The sequence below is a fragment of the Leptodactylus fuscus genome, chromosome 4 (genome assembly GCF_031893055.1).
Source record: "Leptodactylus fuscus isolate aLepFus1 chromosome 4, aLepFus1.hap2, whole genome shotgun sequence".
Taxonomy (NCBI): Eukaryota; Metazoa; Chordata; class Amphibia; order Anura; family Leptodactylidae; genus Leptodactylus; species Leptodactylus fuscus.
Window position 1 is genome coordinate 82,517,986 of NC_134268.1, and position 20,278 is coordinate 82,538,263.

The 20,278-nt window shown below is 40.6% G+C and overlaps 1 protein-coding gene across 1 annotated transcript in view; it reads right to left on the reverse strand.

Moving 5' to 3' along the window:
• The window catches only part of FBXO15 (F-box protein 15), a 78,423-nt gene that overhangs the window by 39,536 nt on the left and 18,609 nt on the right, over window positions 1–20,278 (reverse strand). The window contains exon 3 of the mRNA XM_075272166.1: window positions 3,042–3,146. Coding sequence (XP_075128267.1) covers window positions 3,042–3,146 — 105 coding nt within the window. The remainder of the gene's footprint in view (window positions 1–3,041; window positions 3,147–20,278) is intronic.

The following is a 20,278-nucleotide window of genomic DNA, read 5'->3' on the forward strand; positions in this document are numbered from 1 at the left end:
TTATCATTCCAAAAATACAATGTTAAAATAATATTCAGTTCTTCCGGACATCTCTAGCTAGTGCAATGTCAACCTGAAATCTCAACACAGCATCGTAAAAGAAAAATACAAAGCTTTGTTATTCACTTATTGTACAGTTCACATTAAAAAGAATATGAGGGATAAAGGAAAGCCAAAGTTTGCCATACACCTCTTCCTCTTCCTTAAAGGGGTTGTGCCATGAAAAGCATCCTACCTATACTGCTAGTTTATGTGGATTTAAGACTTTTCCTAAATACATTGCATTATCAAAACTGCTTTGTTTGGCCGCTGTCTTAATTTATTCACTTCATTGTTTACACTCTGTTTCTATGGCCACGGGGCTTATCTGCTCAGGTCCCAAGTAAGATAGCTGCCTGCTTTCAGGGGGGAGGAAGGGGCTGAGTGCTGGGGGCAGCTCTGAGCTGTTTATGTCTAACAAGTAACGGAGCTTCTCAGATAGGGGAGGGGGAGGTGAGAGCTCCAGGATTTCTGAACTCAGCTCTTCCACTTATCAGACAGTTTAAGTGAATTTGGCTGATAAAGGCTGAGATAGGGAGTCCGGTATCTCTGTATGTAATGCAAGCGGACTCAACTCCAGCTCTGCTACATCAGCTTCATACTGTGGTAATGCATTTACAACCAATCCTTCATTACTAACTGCAAACATAGCAGATAGCAGAGCAAGTGAAACTCCGCCCACCAGTGTGCCGAGAAAACCAGGAAGTGAAGAGAGCACACAGCCTGCAGGTTGGTGAACAAGAGTTATGGGAATACCCCTTTAAGGCCGGGTTCACACTGGGTTTTTTGGTCCGGAACCGGAGGCCGCCTCAGGTTCTGAACCAAAAAAACGGGTAGCCGCGACTCAATGCCGATGCACTGCACCAACATCCAGTTGCGCATTCTGCTCTGGATTAGGCCTAGTTGGGAGGAGGGAGTGTCTTCAGGCTGATTCACGAAGCGAATCAGCCTGAAGAATGAGCATGTCTGTTCTTTTTTCTGGGAGCCGGAAAAAAGACCTGACCGGGAGCCGAATACAGCCTCAAAATCCTGACCAAAATACCCTGTGTGCACTCAGCCTAAGAGTAGCCAATGAGACATTCTGTAGGGTCCCAGATCAACTGAAGATTCAGACCAGTGTGATTAGTCTGAAAATAGAGGACATATAGTTAACTGACTCTTCTGAGGCTGAGCCCCTCCTCTTGAAGGATGCAATCATTTCAGCACTGTGTAATCCATTTTCCTGGTCCATTGTAGGACAAGAACAGATTAAACAATACAATGGATCTAACTAGGGGCAACAGGGTGGCTCAGTGGTTAGCACTGTAGCCTTGCAGTGCTGGAGTCCTGGTTTCGAATCCTGCCAGGAACATAACATCTGCAAGGAGTTTGTATGTTCTCCCCATATTTGCGTTGATTTCCTCCCATACTCCAAAGACATACTGATAGGGAAAATATACATTGTTATGTACAATCTACATAAAAGAAAAAAAAAGGATCTAACTAATCTCTCTATCTTATAAAAATTAATTGCTTTCTGTTTGTCTGTTCTCTATGTGCGACCAAACGACTGGACCGATTCTCACCAAATTTGGCACACAGATACTTCAGGTATCCGGGAAGGTTTAAGACAAGAACCCAACTCACTCGGACGTACCGTTCCGGAGATACAGCTTTCCCAAAACTCTGATCCCCCATTAGCCAAAACAAACCTGCAAGTCTTTCACTCATATTCCAACTGCCATACACACGGTCACTCCACATGTACAATCCAACACTGATATCCAAGCTGAGATAAACGCATCAGAGGATTAGATACACAGGTCTGCATACATTACCACAATGCAAAGGATTAGATATGCGCGTCTGCACACAGTTCCACATGCCAGAGGATTAGATACATGCGTCTGCACAAAGTACCACACGCTGGAGGATTAGATACACAGGTCAGCACACAGTATCACATGGCAGAGGATTAGATACATGCGTCTGCACACAGTTATACACACCAGAGGATTAGATGCGCGCGTTTGCACAAAGTAACACACGCCAAAAGATTAGATACGTGCATCTGCACACAAAACTGGACAATTCTTATGGGGCCACTACACAAACAAAAAATGAAGTATACCCGTGCGAAGCCGGGTCCTCCTGCTAGTAATGGATAAAAATGGAACCCAAGGGACCCCATTGACTATAACAGGATTGGGTGTGTATCCGTTATTTTCCCCATGACATGGCTGGACAAAAAAGGTAATTGCAGCGGATATATGAACATGAAGCCTAAGCCTACATATACTCAGCTTTCAGCTTTAGTTAGCAGGACGAGATAAAAAGGTGAGCAGATCTAAAAAGGGACATTGAATAACATAAAAATGTCAGAGGACAATCACATAATACATGGACACAACAGATCTATCAGAGCAAGAGTGACTACTGTAGCAATTTTTTACATTGTCTATTAGAGGACAGATCCGAGCAGAGAAGTAAATCTATTACTATATATTTTCTAATTGTCAGCCCTTGAATCCCAGTGAGTATTACATGGGAAGATGAATGTGATACTCAAGTTTAATATAATAGTCCCTTCTGAATTCTCAGTGTGTTTTAAAAGCGTTCTTATATATTAAATAGAATGGTAATAAATTTACCCGACAAAGACAAACAAAAATGCAAAATGTCAACAACAAAGTGAATTCTGTTTCTTTAAATGGTGAAATAATGACTAATAGATTTGCATGCAAGAAAGGCGCTACATGATAAATTTACACACCAAGAGTCACATTTTGTTAAACCACAGCATCGCTTAGGTTTGAAAAGCATATCAGAGAGGAGCAGATTCCAAGTGGTGCGTTCACTCATGACTTCTACAAAATGGTTTGCGGAATTTAATTTATCTCCAATTTGATGCAGCTTTTACTCCTGGGCTACCTTGCAAATGAGGGCCAGAACCATGCCTGATGCCCGCGCTTCCAACAAACAGTATTGTCAAACATTTCCCTCTGAAAAGTCATGTATTGTACCTTTCTATGTATGTGGCTTGGCAGGTTTTCATGAGTTGTTTGTTCTTCATGGGTTTTCTTACAAATGGACCTTTTTTTTCAAGAGCGAATTTTGGAATCGGAACACTGCAATATACAACACATAACAGAAGTTACATTTTGAGACAAACGATATAATAAGGCTGCTTCCAAACTGTGGAACTAAGTGTCTGTATAAGTATACAGAATACTGGATGTATAAATTCAAGAAATAACAGCATATAAAGCATATGGAGAAATCCTTCGCCCCTTGAACTCTCATTATTAAAATGCTGCATGGCATAGACATCTTTTTAGTGAATGCTTGTGTATAGAATATTAGTTTAAAAAAAAAAGAAAAAAAAACACAACTAAAGGTCCATTCAGACCATTTTAACACATGCAAAAAATGGATTTAATAAAAAAGATGCAAAAACTAACGCAAACAGATGCAAAGAGAAGGCCATCCGTTTCCATAGGCTTCAATGTTAAGAAAAAACGGATCCACTGCCGTCCATTTTTTTGGACTACGTTTTTGTGTTCTTCAAAACAATGGACAACAACAGATCTGGGTTTTTTATGTCTATGGAAATAAATGACCATCTGTTTGCATTAGTTTTTTTAATCAGTTTTTTGCTTCCGTTAAACTAATTTACATTAAAAAAAAAAAAAAAAAGTTATCAGGGGCAACATGGTGGCTCAGTGGTTAGCACTGCAGCTTTGCAGCGCTTGAGTCCTGTGTTCAAATCCTGCCAGGAACAACATCTGCAGGGAGTTTGTATGTTCTCCCTGTGTTTGCACGGATTTCCTCCCATTCTACAAAGACATACTGCTAAGAAAAAAAAAGTACATTGTGATCCCTATATCGGGCTCACAATTTACATTAAAAAAAAAAAAAAGTTATCTGAATGGACCCAAAAACAGGGTGTATGCACCAAATAGCAAATAGGTGGAGTCCAAAAGGACCACCCACTCTGAAGCCCAGAATGAGTAAGGAATTAATTAAATAAGTGACAAGCTTCATGGAAATGTTTCCAACACAGATTTTTATATACCGTATTTTTCAGACTATAAGACGCACTGGACTATAAGGGTCAGTTCACACGTAAACTGCCCGCGCGGGTTTTGACACCGAGAGAGACGCGGCGAGACGCGTCTCTCTCTTGTCAAAACCCGCCTGCTGCGACCATCGCGGTCGTGGCTTTCCCCTATGCTGTCGGCTCAAATGAATGAGCCGACATAGGAGGGAGCTGCCGGGGGCGGAAGCAGAAAGGGCATGTCCTTTCTTTTCTCCGCTAGCGGCAGCCCGCCGCTAGCGGAAAAAAAAAGCCCGGTGGTCTACATAGACCACCATTATAAAGGGGCGGATTTTGAAGCGAAATCCGCCCCTTTGCCTACGTGTGAACTAGCCCTAAGACGCACCCAGGTTTTAGAGGAGGAAAATAGGGGGAAAAAAATTTTAAGCAAAAAATGGTAAAATATTTAATATATGGGAGTGGTGGTTTTGCAACAGCTGCAAGGCCACATTGACAGGTGACCCTGCAGCTGTATGGGGACGCACAGAGCATTTTTTTTGCAGGGCCAGATGTACTTTTTAATTATACCATTTTGGGGAATGTCTATTGCTTAGATCACCTTTTATTTAAATCAGAGGCAAAACGGTGAAAAAAAACGCGGCAGGTTTAGCACTTCTGATTTTGACGTTCTCCGTACAGGAAAACTATTAGTAGACCAGGCATTTTCGGACACAGGGATACCTAATGTGTATGTGTTTGACATATGATTTTCTACTTTTATATGTATTCTAGGGAAAGGAGGTGATTTAGAACTTTAACTTATTTCATTTTTTTATTATATATTTTTAAAGCTTTTTTTTTTTTTTACTATTTTATTTCATTTGATTGCAAGTCCCATAGACGGCAATACAACTGTATTTCCGTCTATGGGACATTCTGTACATTACTATTACGGCTGGTCATAGACTAGCCGCAATAGTAATATAGCAACGACAGGCCTGGGAGCCTTCAGTAGGCTCCCGGCTGTCACCAGAACAGGTTGGCTCCTGCGATATCACCACGCAGGAGCCAGCCTGCAACTTTACAGGTATGGGGCTGGTGGGGACCGGCCCCGGAGGGAAGGGTAGTTTACACTTTGAGGGGGAGGGACCGCCAATACAAACCCAGCATCCGCTGTAATAGAAAGGTGGATACCGGGGAGGGTTAGACGCCGGCACAGGTGCCAGGGCCTGCAACATCGCTACGCTCCTGCCCTACAGGAAGCACAGCAGCGGCAGGAGCGATGCTGCAATTCCGCTCCTCCGCCCGCCCCCCCCCCCCCCCCCCCTCTATGTGTTGTGATAGCAGAGAGTTGAGTCATCAGCAAAGCAGCCTCTCTACTCTCACACACATAGAGAATAGCAAACTGGGATCACAGACACTTCTGGAGTGCACGGAGAAGGCTAATTAGCATGTAAATAAAACCGAACTTATTCAAAAACTACTGAGGCAATTTACATACAAAAAGTATGTGTGAAATAGCCTTTCTAAAGGCTATGCAGGTATGTGGTTAGCTAAAAATGACTTTTCCCAATGATATAGCCCCTTTAAGTCTGGAGAGGAGATGGTAAAGATTTAGATGGAGAGGTATGCCTGTCTAGGTTATCGTTTAAGGTACAATTCAAGTTCCCACATAAGATTATTATGGCCTCCTTATTAGCCTGAATTACAGCAAATAAATCCGACAGAAAATGAGCTTGTCCCTGGTTCTTTACAGGGAATTGTTTTTATTCTTCGAGCATTTGTATTTTAGGCAAAATGAGCTTGGCTTATACAGCAGTATGCATAAGTACTAAAATACAAGGTGTAGATTGCCGTTTATTAGCTAATCCATGCCCAGGGACTCCTTGTCCAGCCCTTCTCTCTACTCTTCTAACAAACTTTTAGGCCGATTTATGACCAGATTGGAGTTCAACTTTGATCTGGTGATAAATCAGCTTAAAGGATCTTTCAAAAGAGGACAAGAGTCAAGCTAGAGAAGGAGAATTCTTGGCAGTCAGCCTGACAAATTAGGTAAGAAACAGCATTCTACAGCTTTTATTGAAGCATTTATACATACAGCTATACAAGCCAAATTAATCAGAAAGTTTTAATTAATTCCAATTACAAAAATGATTTTTAACCCAAAATACACATAATTGAAGAATTAAAAAAAAAACTGCTGCAACATTTTCTAAGGAACTATATAACACAGAGCTGTAGAAGGTACAAAAAAAATAGAAAAATACAACCTTATTTACATTTTATGTCAAAAGTACGGTTAAGTCCAGAAACTACTCTGCCGTTCACAGGGATATTTCAGCCATTAAACTTTAAGGGCCAAACCTCATCCACAGGCTTAAATTGTTCTAGTGATTGATGGTCACCGATATACGACAGAAGTATAGTAAGTAACCTGTCTCACAAGAACTAAGATGGGAAGTGAGGGGATTGTTTTCTCTGAAGTGGCAGCAATTTACAGGCATCAGATAGGTTTCCTATATTGATCAATAGAAAGAGACAAACCATTTGGAAGCACTGATCTCAAATAAAGACGGGTTATGCCATGTATGCACATAAAAAGACAAGGCGCGTCATAGATAGATAGATTATACTTAGATTGGCCGTTGCTGGGGTCAAAGGACACGTGTCTGTTTCATCAAGATCAAGCCAAACAGCAGCAGATAGATGTAAGCTGACACATTTTTTATTAATTTAGCTTGTGAGCAATAAAATAAAATCATAGCTTTTCTGGCACTTACTAAACATTAAACAACTCTAGCTAGCAGCTGGAGAGCTTCTCCCTGTCAGCTTACAACCAAAATAAAGTTCAGTTACCTCACATGTGACTCTCACAAAGTCAGGCTTTCTGTGTCCCAAGAGAAATAGGGAAAGATGCCCTCCTAACTCATGTTCTATGAATTGACTAATTAATAAGCACATGCTACTTCACATAGGAGAGGAATCTGGGAAGAATATACCTCCCCTCCACAACCAATCCTGCACAAGTGTTACAAACTTACAATATATAGACACACACATACACATAATTTGTTCCCTTTCTAACCTAGGAAAGAATATAATACTGATGAAAACCTCATATTGAGTAAGAATATATGTGAAGCATGCAAGAAATGTCGAAGTACCATTTGTTTCTCATAAATCTACAAATAACATTGTGCTATCATGTCTGAACCTAACAATGCAAGATAATACCATATGTTAGTGAATATGGCAGAGAAGGCAATTAGATTAACCTTTCTACCTCAGTCTCCAAGGAAGTATAAAGATAGAGTAGAAGGGCAAAACAGAACATATTCAACTGAAATAGTCATTCATTTGTCTGCTCTATAGTAGACAACAATAGTGTAAAAAAAAAAAAAAGTTGCAAATCAGGGTTCAAATCAGGTGGCCTAAAGGAAAGAAGAAAGTTCAAGACAGGAAATTGTCTGCCAAAATAAATGTGTGGTCTTTGGCCTATCATTCATTAATTCTTCCCTTAGCCAAGTGGCTAATTTCAATTAATTAATACAATTTAGAATAAAAGTAATTTTTTTTTTTAGAACGGACATATATTTTCTAAAGGTGTTAGGGTAAGATATGATTTATCTTCTATTCATAGGATAGAGGCTAAATTGCATATCAGGTGGGGTCTGACTGCCGAAGTACAGCACTCCGCTATCTCCTATTTACCCACTGAATGGGAGCCTTCACAGCCTGCAGGATCAGAGGGGACTCTGCAGTCCGATCTCTATTAATTAGCAATGTATTAGCATTGTATCCTACCTTCTATGAATAGAGGATAAATATTATTCATGGCATAACCCCTTGAGGCCAAGGTCACATGTGGTATAAACGCTGCAGTCCCTGCAAGGTGGATGAGATTCTAGCAAATCCCATCTACACCTTGTGGAGAAATACACACAGTGTTGTGGTGTTGGAAACTGCTGCATTTCAATTATACGTATGGAAACGATTCAATTTCCAAAACTGCTGTGGTTTTGAAAACTGCAACATGTCAGTTATACCTATGCAAAAGTGTTGCCTCCACAGTTCTTCCTGCAGTGCTTTTTTTGCCACGGCCTGCTATGTGGAGCCTTAAAGGGGTTTGCAACTTTCAGACCAATGTTGAGAGACCAATGTTATTGTTTATATAATAAAAAGATACAGAAAGTATATTGGAAAAAATGTGTATCAATTCCTCACTGTCTTCTAGATCTCAGCTTGCTGTCAGTCTCTATCATCGAGGCTCTATCATTGAGAAAAGTCATTTTTAGCCAAGAACATACTTGCATAGGCTTTAGAAAGGCTATTCCACACATACCTTTTGTATGTAAATCCCTTCAGTAGTTTTGAATAAGCCTGTTTTTTATTTATATGTTAATAGCCTTCTCCATGCATTTCAGAAGTGTCTATGTGCACTGTCTGCTATTTTCTATGTGTGTGAGAGAAGGGAGAGGAGTCATCAGCACAGCAGCCTCTCTGCTCTCACACACAGAGAGTAGCAGATGGTGCACACAGACACTTCCAAGGTGCACGGTGGAGGCTAATTAGCATTTGAATAAAAACAGTCGCATTCAAAAACTACTGAGGCAATTAGCATACAAAAGGTATGTGTGGAATAGCCTTTCTAAAGACTACGCAAGTATGTGCTTAGTTAAAAATGACTTTTCCCAATGATAGTGCCCCTTTAATTCTAGTGGAAAATATTCTGAGCATTGTCATGTGATCTACACACAGGTGCACAGCTCATTACCAGGCAGACATCTGAGTACTGAGATGTGACTATAATGAGTTGGACACCGGTACTCATAATATGACTATGGTCAGAATTTTATCTACTACAAGTAAGCAGAGTGAGTGACAGCAAGCAGAGATCTAGAAAACAGTGAGAAATTGATAAAGAATGTATATTGGAAAATTGTCTATCTTTTTGCTATATAAACAATAACGTTGGTCTCTCCATACTAGTCTGTAAGTGGCCAACCCCTTTAAAGAGGGCCTTTCATGGTTTGGGGCACAGGCAGTTCTATATACTGCTGGAAAGCTGACAGTGCACTAAATTCAGTGCACTGTCGGCTTTCCCGATCTGTGCCCCAAGTGAAGAACTAGCGGTGCCAGTACCGTAGCTCTTCACAGTCAGAAGGGCGTTACTGACAGTCTGTCAGGACCATCCTTCTGTACAAGCAGCGCCAATAGCGCTGTGCTCCGAGACCAGGGAGGAACGCCCCCTCCCCTCCTGATAATACTCGTCTATGTACGAGTACTGTGAGCAGAGGGATGGGGCGTTCCTCCCCGCTCACACAGTACAGTGCTATTGGCGCTGCTTGTACAGAAGGATGTTCCTGACGGAGTGTCAGAAACGCCTTTCTGACTGTGAAAAGCTACAATACCGAGACTGCTAGCTCTTCACCCAGGGCACAGATTGGGAAAGCCGACAGTGCACTGAATTCTGCGCACTGTCGGCTTTCCAGCAGTATATAGAACTGCCTGTGGCCTTCTTTAAGTTTGCTATTAACTGAGTGATATATTTGAGGTTTCTGTAATCCTTTCAATGTGACGAACCACTTAATTTGAAAACATTGTAAAAATGAGGTGACCATTCTACCGCTGTAACATTACCATGTTGAAGGATCTTGTTCAACCACCCACTCTTTATCTTTGGCCATGACAGCACAAAGATTGAATGAATGACTTTTGATAAGAACATTTTACACAATGTGGTGTTTTATTGCTCATAGTAAAAGGTTTACAAGTTAAAAAATGACTATTTCTTGTTTTTTATTTTCCGAATACTTTACACTATTTTATTTTGCTTTTTTTTTTCACATTAGGTCTCAAGTGTGAGATGCAGCTGGTAATATAGGACATGGAGATACTTCTGAATTGTAATTGACTATGCTATGCAAAGAATAGGAAGAGAGTGCCTCAGTCATGCTGCCCACAAGGGGGAGCTCCCTTGACCTTATGCTATGCAAAGTGAATGCTAAAGTAAATTTCTAAGATTCCAACAGTCTTATAGCCTAACTTGAGATAGTTGGGGCCTTAATAGCCCCAGTCACCATGACAACTCATCATCAGCCCGCATATACATTGTGAATATGCTGATGAAGGGGGAACAAACACTGAGAAAGCTTTAGATACCCCATTTATTATTAACAGCAGCATCTAAGGGGCTACATGGCCATGAATGTCGTTTTCACTGTTTGAAGCACCGACTCCCTACACCCCTAGCTAAGCTCATGTTGCGTTAATACGAATTTGCCCATGACATACTATTACCTCTTGGGGAGATAAGTAGTTAATATCTCTTCCTATAAACACCTTGTCAAGTGTGTGATGATCTCCAGGGAGTAACAGTAGTAAGAGTGTGAGATTGAGCTTTAATTTTTAATTTCGCTTTTATATTTTTTTCTCTTTGTTATTTAGGTTTTCTCACATCTGTGCATTTATTATCAAGTATGCCTTGAATATGTTGTTGGAAAAATCCCAAAAGTAGAAAATGGACATGGTGCCAACTCTATACTAAAATGTTTTTCTATATTATGTACGAAATGTGATGCATAATAATACTGCATATTTGTATAGAGGGTGGGGAACAGGTGGAGGGTTTTGGAACAATAAGGAAACTAAAATGGTAGAGGGGCAAGTTGTGGAGGTCTGGGCCGGATGGAGAAGAAATGATACAGTGAATGATGTCATTTTATTTTCATTGGCGGACTTAATTACCATACATTTGATTGGCAAATAAAATCCATAGACGGAAAGCCTTGTCAGGTTTTTTTAGTCTTCTGGTGTTATTACCAACTGGTTTGGATATATTACAGTACATATTCTTAATATGCTTTAAGAATGGTAATTAAAAACTCAGATATCTACTTGCACCTTCCAGATTAGCTGGGATCAATGGTTGAAAGAACGAACATTTGGTTAAATGGACTGAAACTGTGAGAAAAGGAGCCAATACACAGGGATCCTACACCTGCAGTGGCCAAATGCTGCACAATGTTGCAGATAAAACTAAGTATTAACCTGTAAAAAAGCAAATTAAAACTCAACAACTCACCAAATTGTGAAATGATCCCATATAAACAGATGCACGGAAATTGAAGCTCATGACCGCAGCTTGAGATTATCCAAACAAGAGAAAGTTTTTTCCAGCACCCCTCCAAAACCACGGATTAGTTATAATAAAACATAGCTTTTATTGCTAGAAGTTAAAGGGGCTCTATCACTGGGAAAAGTCATTTTAACTAAATCACATCTTTGCATAGCCCTCACAAAGTCTATTCCACACCACCTTTAGTATGTAGATTGCCTCAGTGGTTTCACAATCAGTCCGTTTTTATTCACATGCTAATTAGACTGGAGCACAATACATTGTGCACTCCTCTCCTATTGTTTCTTATGAGCACAGCACAGGATGCTGCTGATGACTCAGTTTCCTGTTTGCCTCACACACATAGGAGATAATAGGAGAGAGGAGGCTGCTGGGAACTTCCTGTGCTGGCTGGAAGCTCATTAGCATATGAATAAAAACAGACTTATTCAGAAACCACTGAGGCAATCTACATACTAAAGGTAGGTGTGGAATAGACTTTCTAAAGCCTATGCAAGCATGTGATTACCGTATTTTTCGGACCATAAGACGCACTAAGGTTTTAGAGGAGGAAAATAGGGGAAAAAAAAATTTTAAGGAAAAAAAATTGGTGAAATATTTAATAACCTAATAATATAATATTTCACCAATGTAAATAGAACCGGGGGCTTTCGGACACAGGGATACCAAATGTGTATGTGTTTCACAGTAATGTTTTTGTTTTATATGTATTCTAGGGATATGGGGGTGATTTGAACATATATCTCTATCTATCTATCCGTCTATCTGTCTGTGTCTGTCTGTCTTTCTGTCTATCTATCTATCTATATCTAATCTATCTCATCCATGGATGGAAAGAGACACCCTGCAGTGAAGCTATGCAAGAAGAGAAGAAGGGGCGGGCCAGACAGGTGAAGGAGGTGTGGTTTTCTAAGCAAACTTGAAAACACGCCTCTTTCACCCGTCTGGCTCGTCCCTCCTTCACTGCCTCTCACATCTTGCTCCGGCAATGAAGCCACACAGACAGGGAAGTAGGGGCGGGCCAGACGGGTGAAGGAGGCGTGGTTTCAAGCTTGCCGAGAAAACCACGCCTCCTCCTCCCGTTTGGCCCGCCCCTCCTTCCCTGTCTGTGTGGCTTCATTGCCAGAGCCAGATCTGAGAGGCAGTGGAGGGGCGGGCCAGACGGGAGAAGGAGGCGTGGTTTTCTCGGCAAGCTTGAAACCACGCTTCCTTCACCTGTCTGGCCCGCCCTTACTTCCCTGCCTCTCATATCTCGCTCCTGCAAACACGCGACACAGACAGGGAAGGAGGGGCAGAGCAGGCAGGCACCGTGCTGCTCTCCTTTTGATTCACACAGACGGGACACAGACGCTGCACACGCTGCATTCGGACTATAAGACGCACACACATTTTCCTCCCATATTGGGAGGAAAAAAAGTGCGTCTTATAGTCCGAAGAATACGGTAGTTAATAATGACTTTTCCCATAGATAGAGCCCCTTTAAAATACATGTGTGTACAGTGGCATAGTTCACAGCATAGTCCCCAGGACACAAGGCACAAGATTTCCAGAAAGAATTTCACATTTTGATTTCATTCATTTTCCAGCATTACATTTTAAAGAGCTGAAGCCCAGATAAGACGGCAGTATTTCTGGATTGTGTTGATGCTTCTTCTTTGCATGAGATAGCTTTAGCTTGCATTTGTGAATTGCACAGACATATACAGTGCCTACAAGTAGTATTCAACCCCCTGCAGATTTAGCAGGTTTGATAAGATGCAAATAAGTTAGAGCCTTCAAACTTCAAACAAGAGCAGGATTTATTAACAGATGCATAAATCTTACAAACCAAAAAGTTATGTTGCTCAGTTAAATTTTAATAAATTTTAAACATAAAAGTGTGGGTCAATTATTATTCAACCCCTAGGTTTAATATTTTGTGGAATAACCCTTGTTTGCAATTACAGCTAATAATCGTCTTTTATAAGACCTGATCAGGCCGGCACAGGTCTCTGGAGTTATCTTGGCCCACTCCTCCATGCAGATCTTCTCCAAGTTATCTAGGTTCTTTGGGTGTCTCATGTGGACTTTAATCTTGAGCTCCTTCCACAAGTTTTCAATTGGGTTAAGGTCAGGAGACTGACTAGGCCACTGCAACACCTTGATTTTTTCCCTCTTGAACCAGGCCTTGGTTTTCTTGGCTGTGTGCTTTGGGTCGTTGTCTTGTTGGAAGAAGAAATGACGACCCATCTTAAGATCCTTGATGGAGGAGCGGAGGTTCTTGGCCAAAATCTCCAGGTAGGCCGTGCTATCCATCTTCCCATGGATGCGGACCAGATGGCCAGGCCCCTTGGCTGAGAAGCAGCCCCACAGCATGATGCTGCCACCACCATGCTTGACTGTAGGGATGGTATTCTTGGGGTCGTATGCAGTGCCATCCAGTCTCCAAACGTCACGTGTGTGGTTGACACCAAAGATATCGATCTCATCAGACCAGAGAACCTTGAACCAGTCTGTCTCAGAGTCCTCCAAGTGATCATGAGCAAACTGTAGACGAGCCTTGACATGACGCTTTGAAAGTAAAGGTACCTTACGGGCTCGTCTGGAACGGAGACCATTGCGGGGGAGTACGTTACTTATGGTATTGACTGAAACCAATGTCCCCACTGCCATGAGATCTTCCCAGAGCTCCTTCCTTGTTGTCCTTGGGTTAGCCTTGACTCTTCGGACAAGCCTGGCCTCGGCACGGGAGGAAACTTTCAAAGGCTGTCCAGGCCGTGGAAGGCTAACAGTAGTTCCATAAGCCTTCCACTTCCGGATGGTGCTCCCAACAGTGGAGACAGGTAGGCCCAACTCCTTGGAAAGGGTTTTGTACCCCTTGCCAGCCTTGTGACCCTCCACGATCTTGTCTCTGATGGCCTTGGAATGCTCCTTTGTCTTTCCCATGTTGACCATGTATGAGTGCTGTTCACAAGTTTGGGGAGGGTCTTAAATAGTCAGAAAAGGCTGGAAAAAGAGATAATTAATCCAAACATGTGAAGCTCATTGTTCTTTGTGCCTGAACTACTTCTTAATACTTTAGGGGAACCAAACAGAATTCTGGTGGTTTGAGGGGTTGAATAATAAATGACCCTCTGAATAAACTTTTCACAATTTTTAAAAAAATTAAACAAAGAAATAACGTTCTTTTTTGCTGCAGTGCATTTCACACTTCCAGGCTGATCTACAGTCCAAATGTCACAATGCCAAGTTAATTCAGAATGTGTAAACCTGCTAAATCTGCAGGGGGTTGAATACTACTTGTAGGCACTATACAGTCCTATGAAAAAGTTTTGGCACCCCTATTAATCTTAATCATTTTTAGTTCTAAATATTTTGGTGTTTATAACAGCCATTTCAGTTTGATATATCTAATAACTGATGGACACAGTAATATTTCAGGATTGAAATGAGGTTTATTGTACTAACAGAAAATGTGCAATATGCATTAAACCAAAATTTGACCGGTGCAAAAGTATGGGCACCTCAACAGAAAAGTGACATTAATATTTAGTAGATCCTCCTTTTGCAAAGATAACAGCCTCTAGTCGCTTCCTGTAGCTTTTAATCAGTTCCTGGATCCTGGATAAAGGTATTTTGGACAAACAATTCAAGTTCAGTTAAGTTAGATGGTCGCCGAGCATGGACAGCCCGCTTCAAATCATCCCACAGATGTTCAATGATATTCAGATCTGGGGACTGGGATGGCCATTCCAAAACATTGTAATTGTTCCTCTGCATGAATGCCTGAGGATTTGGAGCGGTGTTTTGGATCATTGTCTTGCTGAAATATCCATCCCCGGCGTAACTTCAACTTCGTCACTGATTCTTGAACATTATTCTCAAGAATCTGCTGATACTGAGTGGAATCCATGCGACTCTCAACTTTAACAAGATTCCCGATGCCGGCATTGGCCACACAGCCCCAAAGCATGATGGAACCTCCACCAAATTTTACAGTGGGTAGCATGTGTTTTTCTTGGAATGCTGTTTCTTTTTGGACGCCATGCATAACGCCTTTTTTTATAACCAAACAACTCAATTTTTGTTTCCAAAATGAAGCTGCCTTGTCCAAATGTGCTTTTTCATACCTCAGGCAACTCTATTTGTGGCGTACGTGCAGAAACGGCTTCTTTCTCATCACTCTCCCATACAGCTTCTATTTGTGCAAAGTGCGCTGTATAGTTGACCGATGCACAGTGACACCATCTGCAGCAAGATGATGCTGCAGCTCTTTGGAGGTGGTCTGTGGATTGTCCTTGACTGTTCTCACCATTCTTCTTCTCTGCCTTTCTGATATTTTTCTTGGCCTGCCACTTCTGGGCTTAACAAGAACTGTCCCTGTGGTCTTCCATTTCCTTACTATGTTCCTCACAGTGGAAACTGACAGGTTAAATCTCTGAGACAACTTTTTGTATCCTTCCCCTGAACAACTATGTTGAACAATCTTTGTTTTCAGATCATTTGAGAGTTGTTTTGAGTAGCCCATGATGCCACTCTTCAGAGGAGATTCAAATAGGAGATCAACTTGCAATTGGCCACCTTAAATACCTTTTCTTATGATTGGATACATCTGGCTATGAAGTTCAAAGCTCACTGAGGTTACAAAACCAATTTTGTGCTTCAGTAAGTCAGTAAAAAGTAGTTAGGGGAATTCAAATCAATAAAATGATAAGGGTGCCCATACTTTTGCATTGGTCAAATTTTGGTTTAATGCATATTGCACATTTTCTGTTAGTACAATAAACCTCATTTCAATCCTGAAATATTACTGTGTCCATCAGTTATTAGATATATCAAACTGAAATGGCTGTTGCAAACACCAAAATATTTAGAACAAAAAATGATTAAGATTAATAGGGGTGCCCAAACTTTTTCATAGGACTGTATGTCCACAATGATATCTGGAAGTATTCCGGAGCTCATGCAGTGATTTGCATGAACAATTCTTGCCTGTTTTTAATGCATTAATATTGATCATGGGCCTTGTCCCTTGTACACATTGACTTCTCTAGATTCTCTAAACCTTTTGATGATATTATTTACTTTACATAGTGGGCTGTAAAAAGTCCTTTGGACTGGGTCTGAACAACAGCTGAAAACCTTCCATGAACATTTCAACCAGTTCCATCCCACCATCAACCGGAGGCTCAATTACTCCTTTACTGAAATAAACTTTCTGGACCGCTGTACCGGAAGCCAATTGACTGCCCCACCTACCTAAGATGGGATAGTTTTCATCCCAAACACATAAAGAACTCCATTGTCTACAGCCAGGCTATCAAATACCATTGCTTATGTTCAGACCCTGTAGATATGGATAAACACCTGGTTGGCCTCAAAAATACATTCTTGAGGCAGAGCCCATGCAAGAACAGTTGAAAACCAAATAGCCAGGGCCACCAGAATACCAAGACTGGATTTATGAAAATACAATACCAAACAGGAATACAACTGGGTGCCCCTGGTCATCACATATAACCCACACCTGGAGATGCTGAGAGGAATCACACGCAAATTACATCCACTATTACAAAAAGATGACCGTCTAAAATTTATATTTCCAGACCCCCTCTCCTGTGCTATAGACAGCCACCTAATCTCAGGAATATGATCATTAGGAGCCCACAGTCACCTCCAACTACAACAGAAACATTCCCGTGCAGACAGAAAAGGTGTAAAACATGCCCGAACATACTGACTACTGACAAACTTAAGATCCCCAACTCTAATCAGGACTGCAAGATCCCAGGTACCTTCACCTGCAGCACACCTAATGTGGTGTATTTAATAATATTTATCAAATGCCCTATGTAGGGGAGACAGGGCAGACACTCAGAATGTGGATGAATTCACACCACCACACAATTACAGAGCAGAGAATGGACCTCCCTGTGCCAAAACACTACTGCAATCAAAATCATAATATCATCAATGACATGAAGATTTTGGTTTTAAAGGGGGATTTTTAAATCTAAAAGAGACAGAAGAGTATGGGAGTATAAACTCATAAACACCTTTGAAACATTCCAGAAGGGGTTAAATCTGTGGCATGGATTTATGTCCTTCTATAAGTAATAAGCATCACATCACAAATCAAAGGAATCATAACAACTCAGAGGGCCATCCTTTGAACTGATTATTAGTTTTTTTACTTATTTGTGTGTATATTGCTTTCCATCACTTGTAACACCGAACACTTGATTCCTGTGCCTCTTTTAGTGTATAAATATGCATCAATAAATGCAAAACTTGTTCAGCTCACCATATAAACATCTTTGAGTAAATAATCCTGGAAGCACGGCATACGGGTGGACCCAACCCGTCTAGGTACAAGTAGACAACGATAAAATGTAGCCAGCTGAATCCAGATGGATGAAGAGTCCGCAGTAAATAAAATATAACTTTTATTTAAATAAAAGAAGTTACATAGTAGCAGATGTCATATCTTTGTACAAAAAGCTACGCGTTTCGGGACGCTAGTCCCTTCCTCTCGGCTCAAACATGTAACCACACACTGATCTTTTAAACCATTACATCGAGATGACTCCACCTCCCGCTTGTTCTGTTAACCCTTTCATTATAAACACACACAATGAACATTTGCATAATCATTATACATACTATAAATTAATCTACATAACTCAATGTGCTGCAATAAATAAGGGCGAGAAGTAACCATTTACATAAAATACACATAAATATATGAATGCACATCCCTGCGGACTAACGCACATATAAAAACGAACCTCCAATCAAGTGTGAACCCACACACTACTAATAGTCATATACCAACCCATTATAATTACATCGATCGCAAATACCTGACAAGAAACCCAATCTAGTGGAAACAAAAAAAAAAAAGAAAAAAGAAGAAAAAAGAAAAAAAATGAATGATAACAAATAAGGGATGAAAGATGGAAACTCACTTACTCACCCACAGAAATATGTGTGCCTGTAAGTCTACACGTACTCTTTCTCACTTCCTTGTTGATTTTCCAATGTACGACCAACTTCCTGATACAACAAGTAACCATGGTACCCCGTCTAGCAAACTCCGATCACCTGACCACCCCGGTCACGTGACACCTATCACATGACCGGAGAATAAAACTCCACCCCATGCACTACACAGACATATCAGGTAAACGATGTGTTTTAGCTGAAAAAGGAGAAGAAGTATACCGACATGAGAACCACCTCTATACCGGATCAAAAATATAAGTATTAGATGATATGACCAAATATAATATAACACGTAAATGCCATATACCTATACATCCTGATAGAATACTGTGGATGCAGATGGAAAAGATGCCCAAATCCCTATAGCCTGATCAACCTATAACAATGTAAAAAATTTTAATAAATATAGGCTAGATCCGACCTCAAATTAAGACCAGACGGCCACCTAGTTTTTAATTTTCTAATACAAAAGGCTTCTCGAGGGAGAACCTTTTTTCTCCAATCTCCCCCCCGTGGAGGTTTTTTCACTCGCTCGATTGCAAAAAACCTCAAACTGGATACGTTGCCGTGATGTTTAAAGAAAAAAATGTTGAGATACAGCCGAAGTATTATCATGTTCTTTGCTACTGCCCGCAATATGCTCAGCAATCCTCACTTTAACCGCCCTAATCGTGCATCCCACATATTTTAATTTACATTCAATACATTCAATCACGTAAACCACGTGATCTGTGTTGCAATTTAAAAAGGACAGAATTGAAAACTCATAAATGTTATCTGAACTAAAAAATGTAGTTGTTTTATTAACATATCGGCAAGCGGCACACTGTGGTAAGCCGCACTTAAAAAAACCCTTGTAATTTAACCATGTAGACTTATATTCATCTTTACTGGAGTATAGACTAGGGGACAGTTGATTGACCAAAGAGGAACCTCTCTTTGCTACTATTTGAATTCCATCTTTTAATAATGTACGTGTTATTGGATCTTGCAAAAGTATGGGCATATTTTTAGATATAATAGCTTTTATCTGATTGAATTGTCTAGAATAAGGGGTTGAAAAAACTAATTTACGATCCGATTTTTCAGGGTTCCTACCAACTTTATTTGTCAGCAGGGATGCCCGAGTTTTACTGTCCACTATTTTCGTTGCTCTCTCAAGGCTCCAATTAGGGTAGCCACGACAGTCTACCTAAAGTTGTCACTTTTTGATTTTGATAATCTGCATCATTAGAGCAAGCTCGACGCGTGCGTAACAACTCTCCAAGTGGAACTGATTTTAAAGTGTGCTTTGGGTGCAAACCTTACTTAAACCTTTGGTTTGGCGTACACCGAGTTTTCTACGTGATTCTAAGGCAGTTCTACAGGTTTTTGATAACTTCAAGTGGAAACCCAATTACGTATGGATTACGGCAGATGTGGAACAGCTTTATTCGAGCATACCACACGACGTTGCTGTCGTAGCTTTGGAATATCATTTATCTAAATATAGTAAATTTTCTTTACAGTTATGTGAATATATTTCAGAAGTCACATTATTCTTACTTCAACACAATTTTTTTTAGTTTTGATGGGAAATATTATTTGCAGGTTAAGGGGGCTCCTATGGGGGCCCCTTTTTCTCCATCTATAGCAAATTTATTTTTGGCATGGTGGGAGGAGGATTTTGTTTTTTCTTTAAGGAATCCCTGCTTCAGCAACGTCGTGTGGTATGGTCGATATATCGATGATTTATTGGTTGTATGGGAGGGTGATACCAACTTAATCCCCAGCTTTATGACTTATTTGAATCAAAATAATCTGAATTTAAGATTTACTTATACATATAGCTCCACTAAAATCTCTTTTTTGGATATTGAGCTATATTCTGATATAGAACAAGGTACAGTTGTAACCAGTATTTATCGGAAACCCACATCGGGTAATAATGTGCTACTTGCTAGCAGTTTGCACCCAAAGCACACTTTAAAATCAGTTCCACTTGGAGAGTTGTTACGCACGCGTCGAGCTTGCTCTAATGATGCAGATTATCAAAATCAAAAAGTGACAACTTTAGGTAGACTACGGGATCGTGGCTACCCTAATTGGAGCCTTGAGAGAGC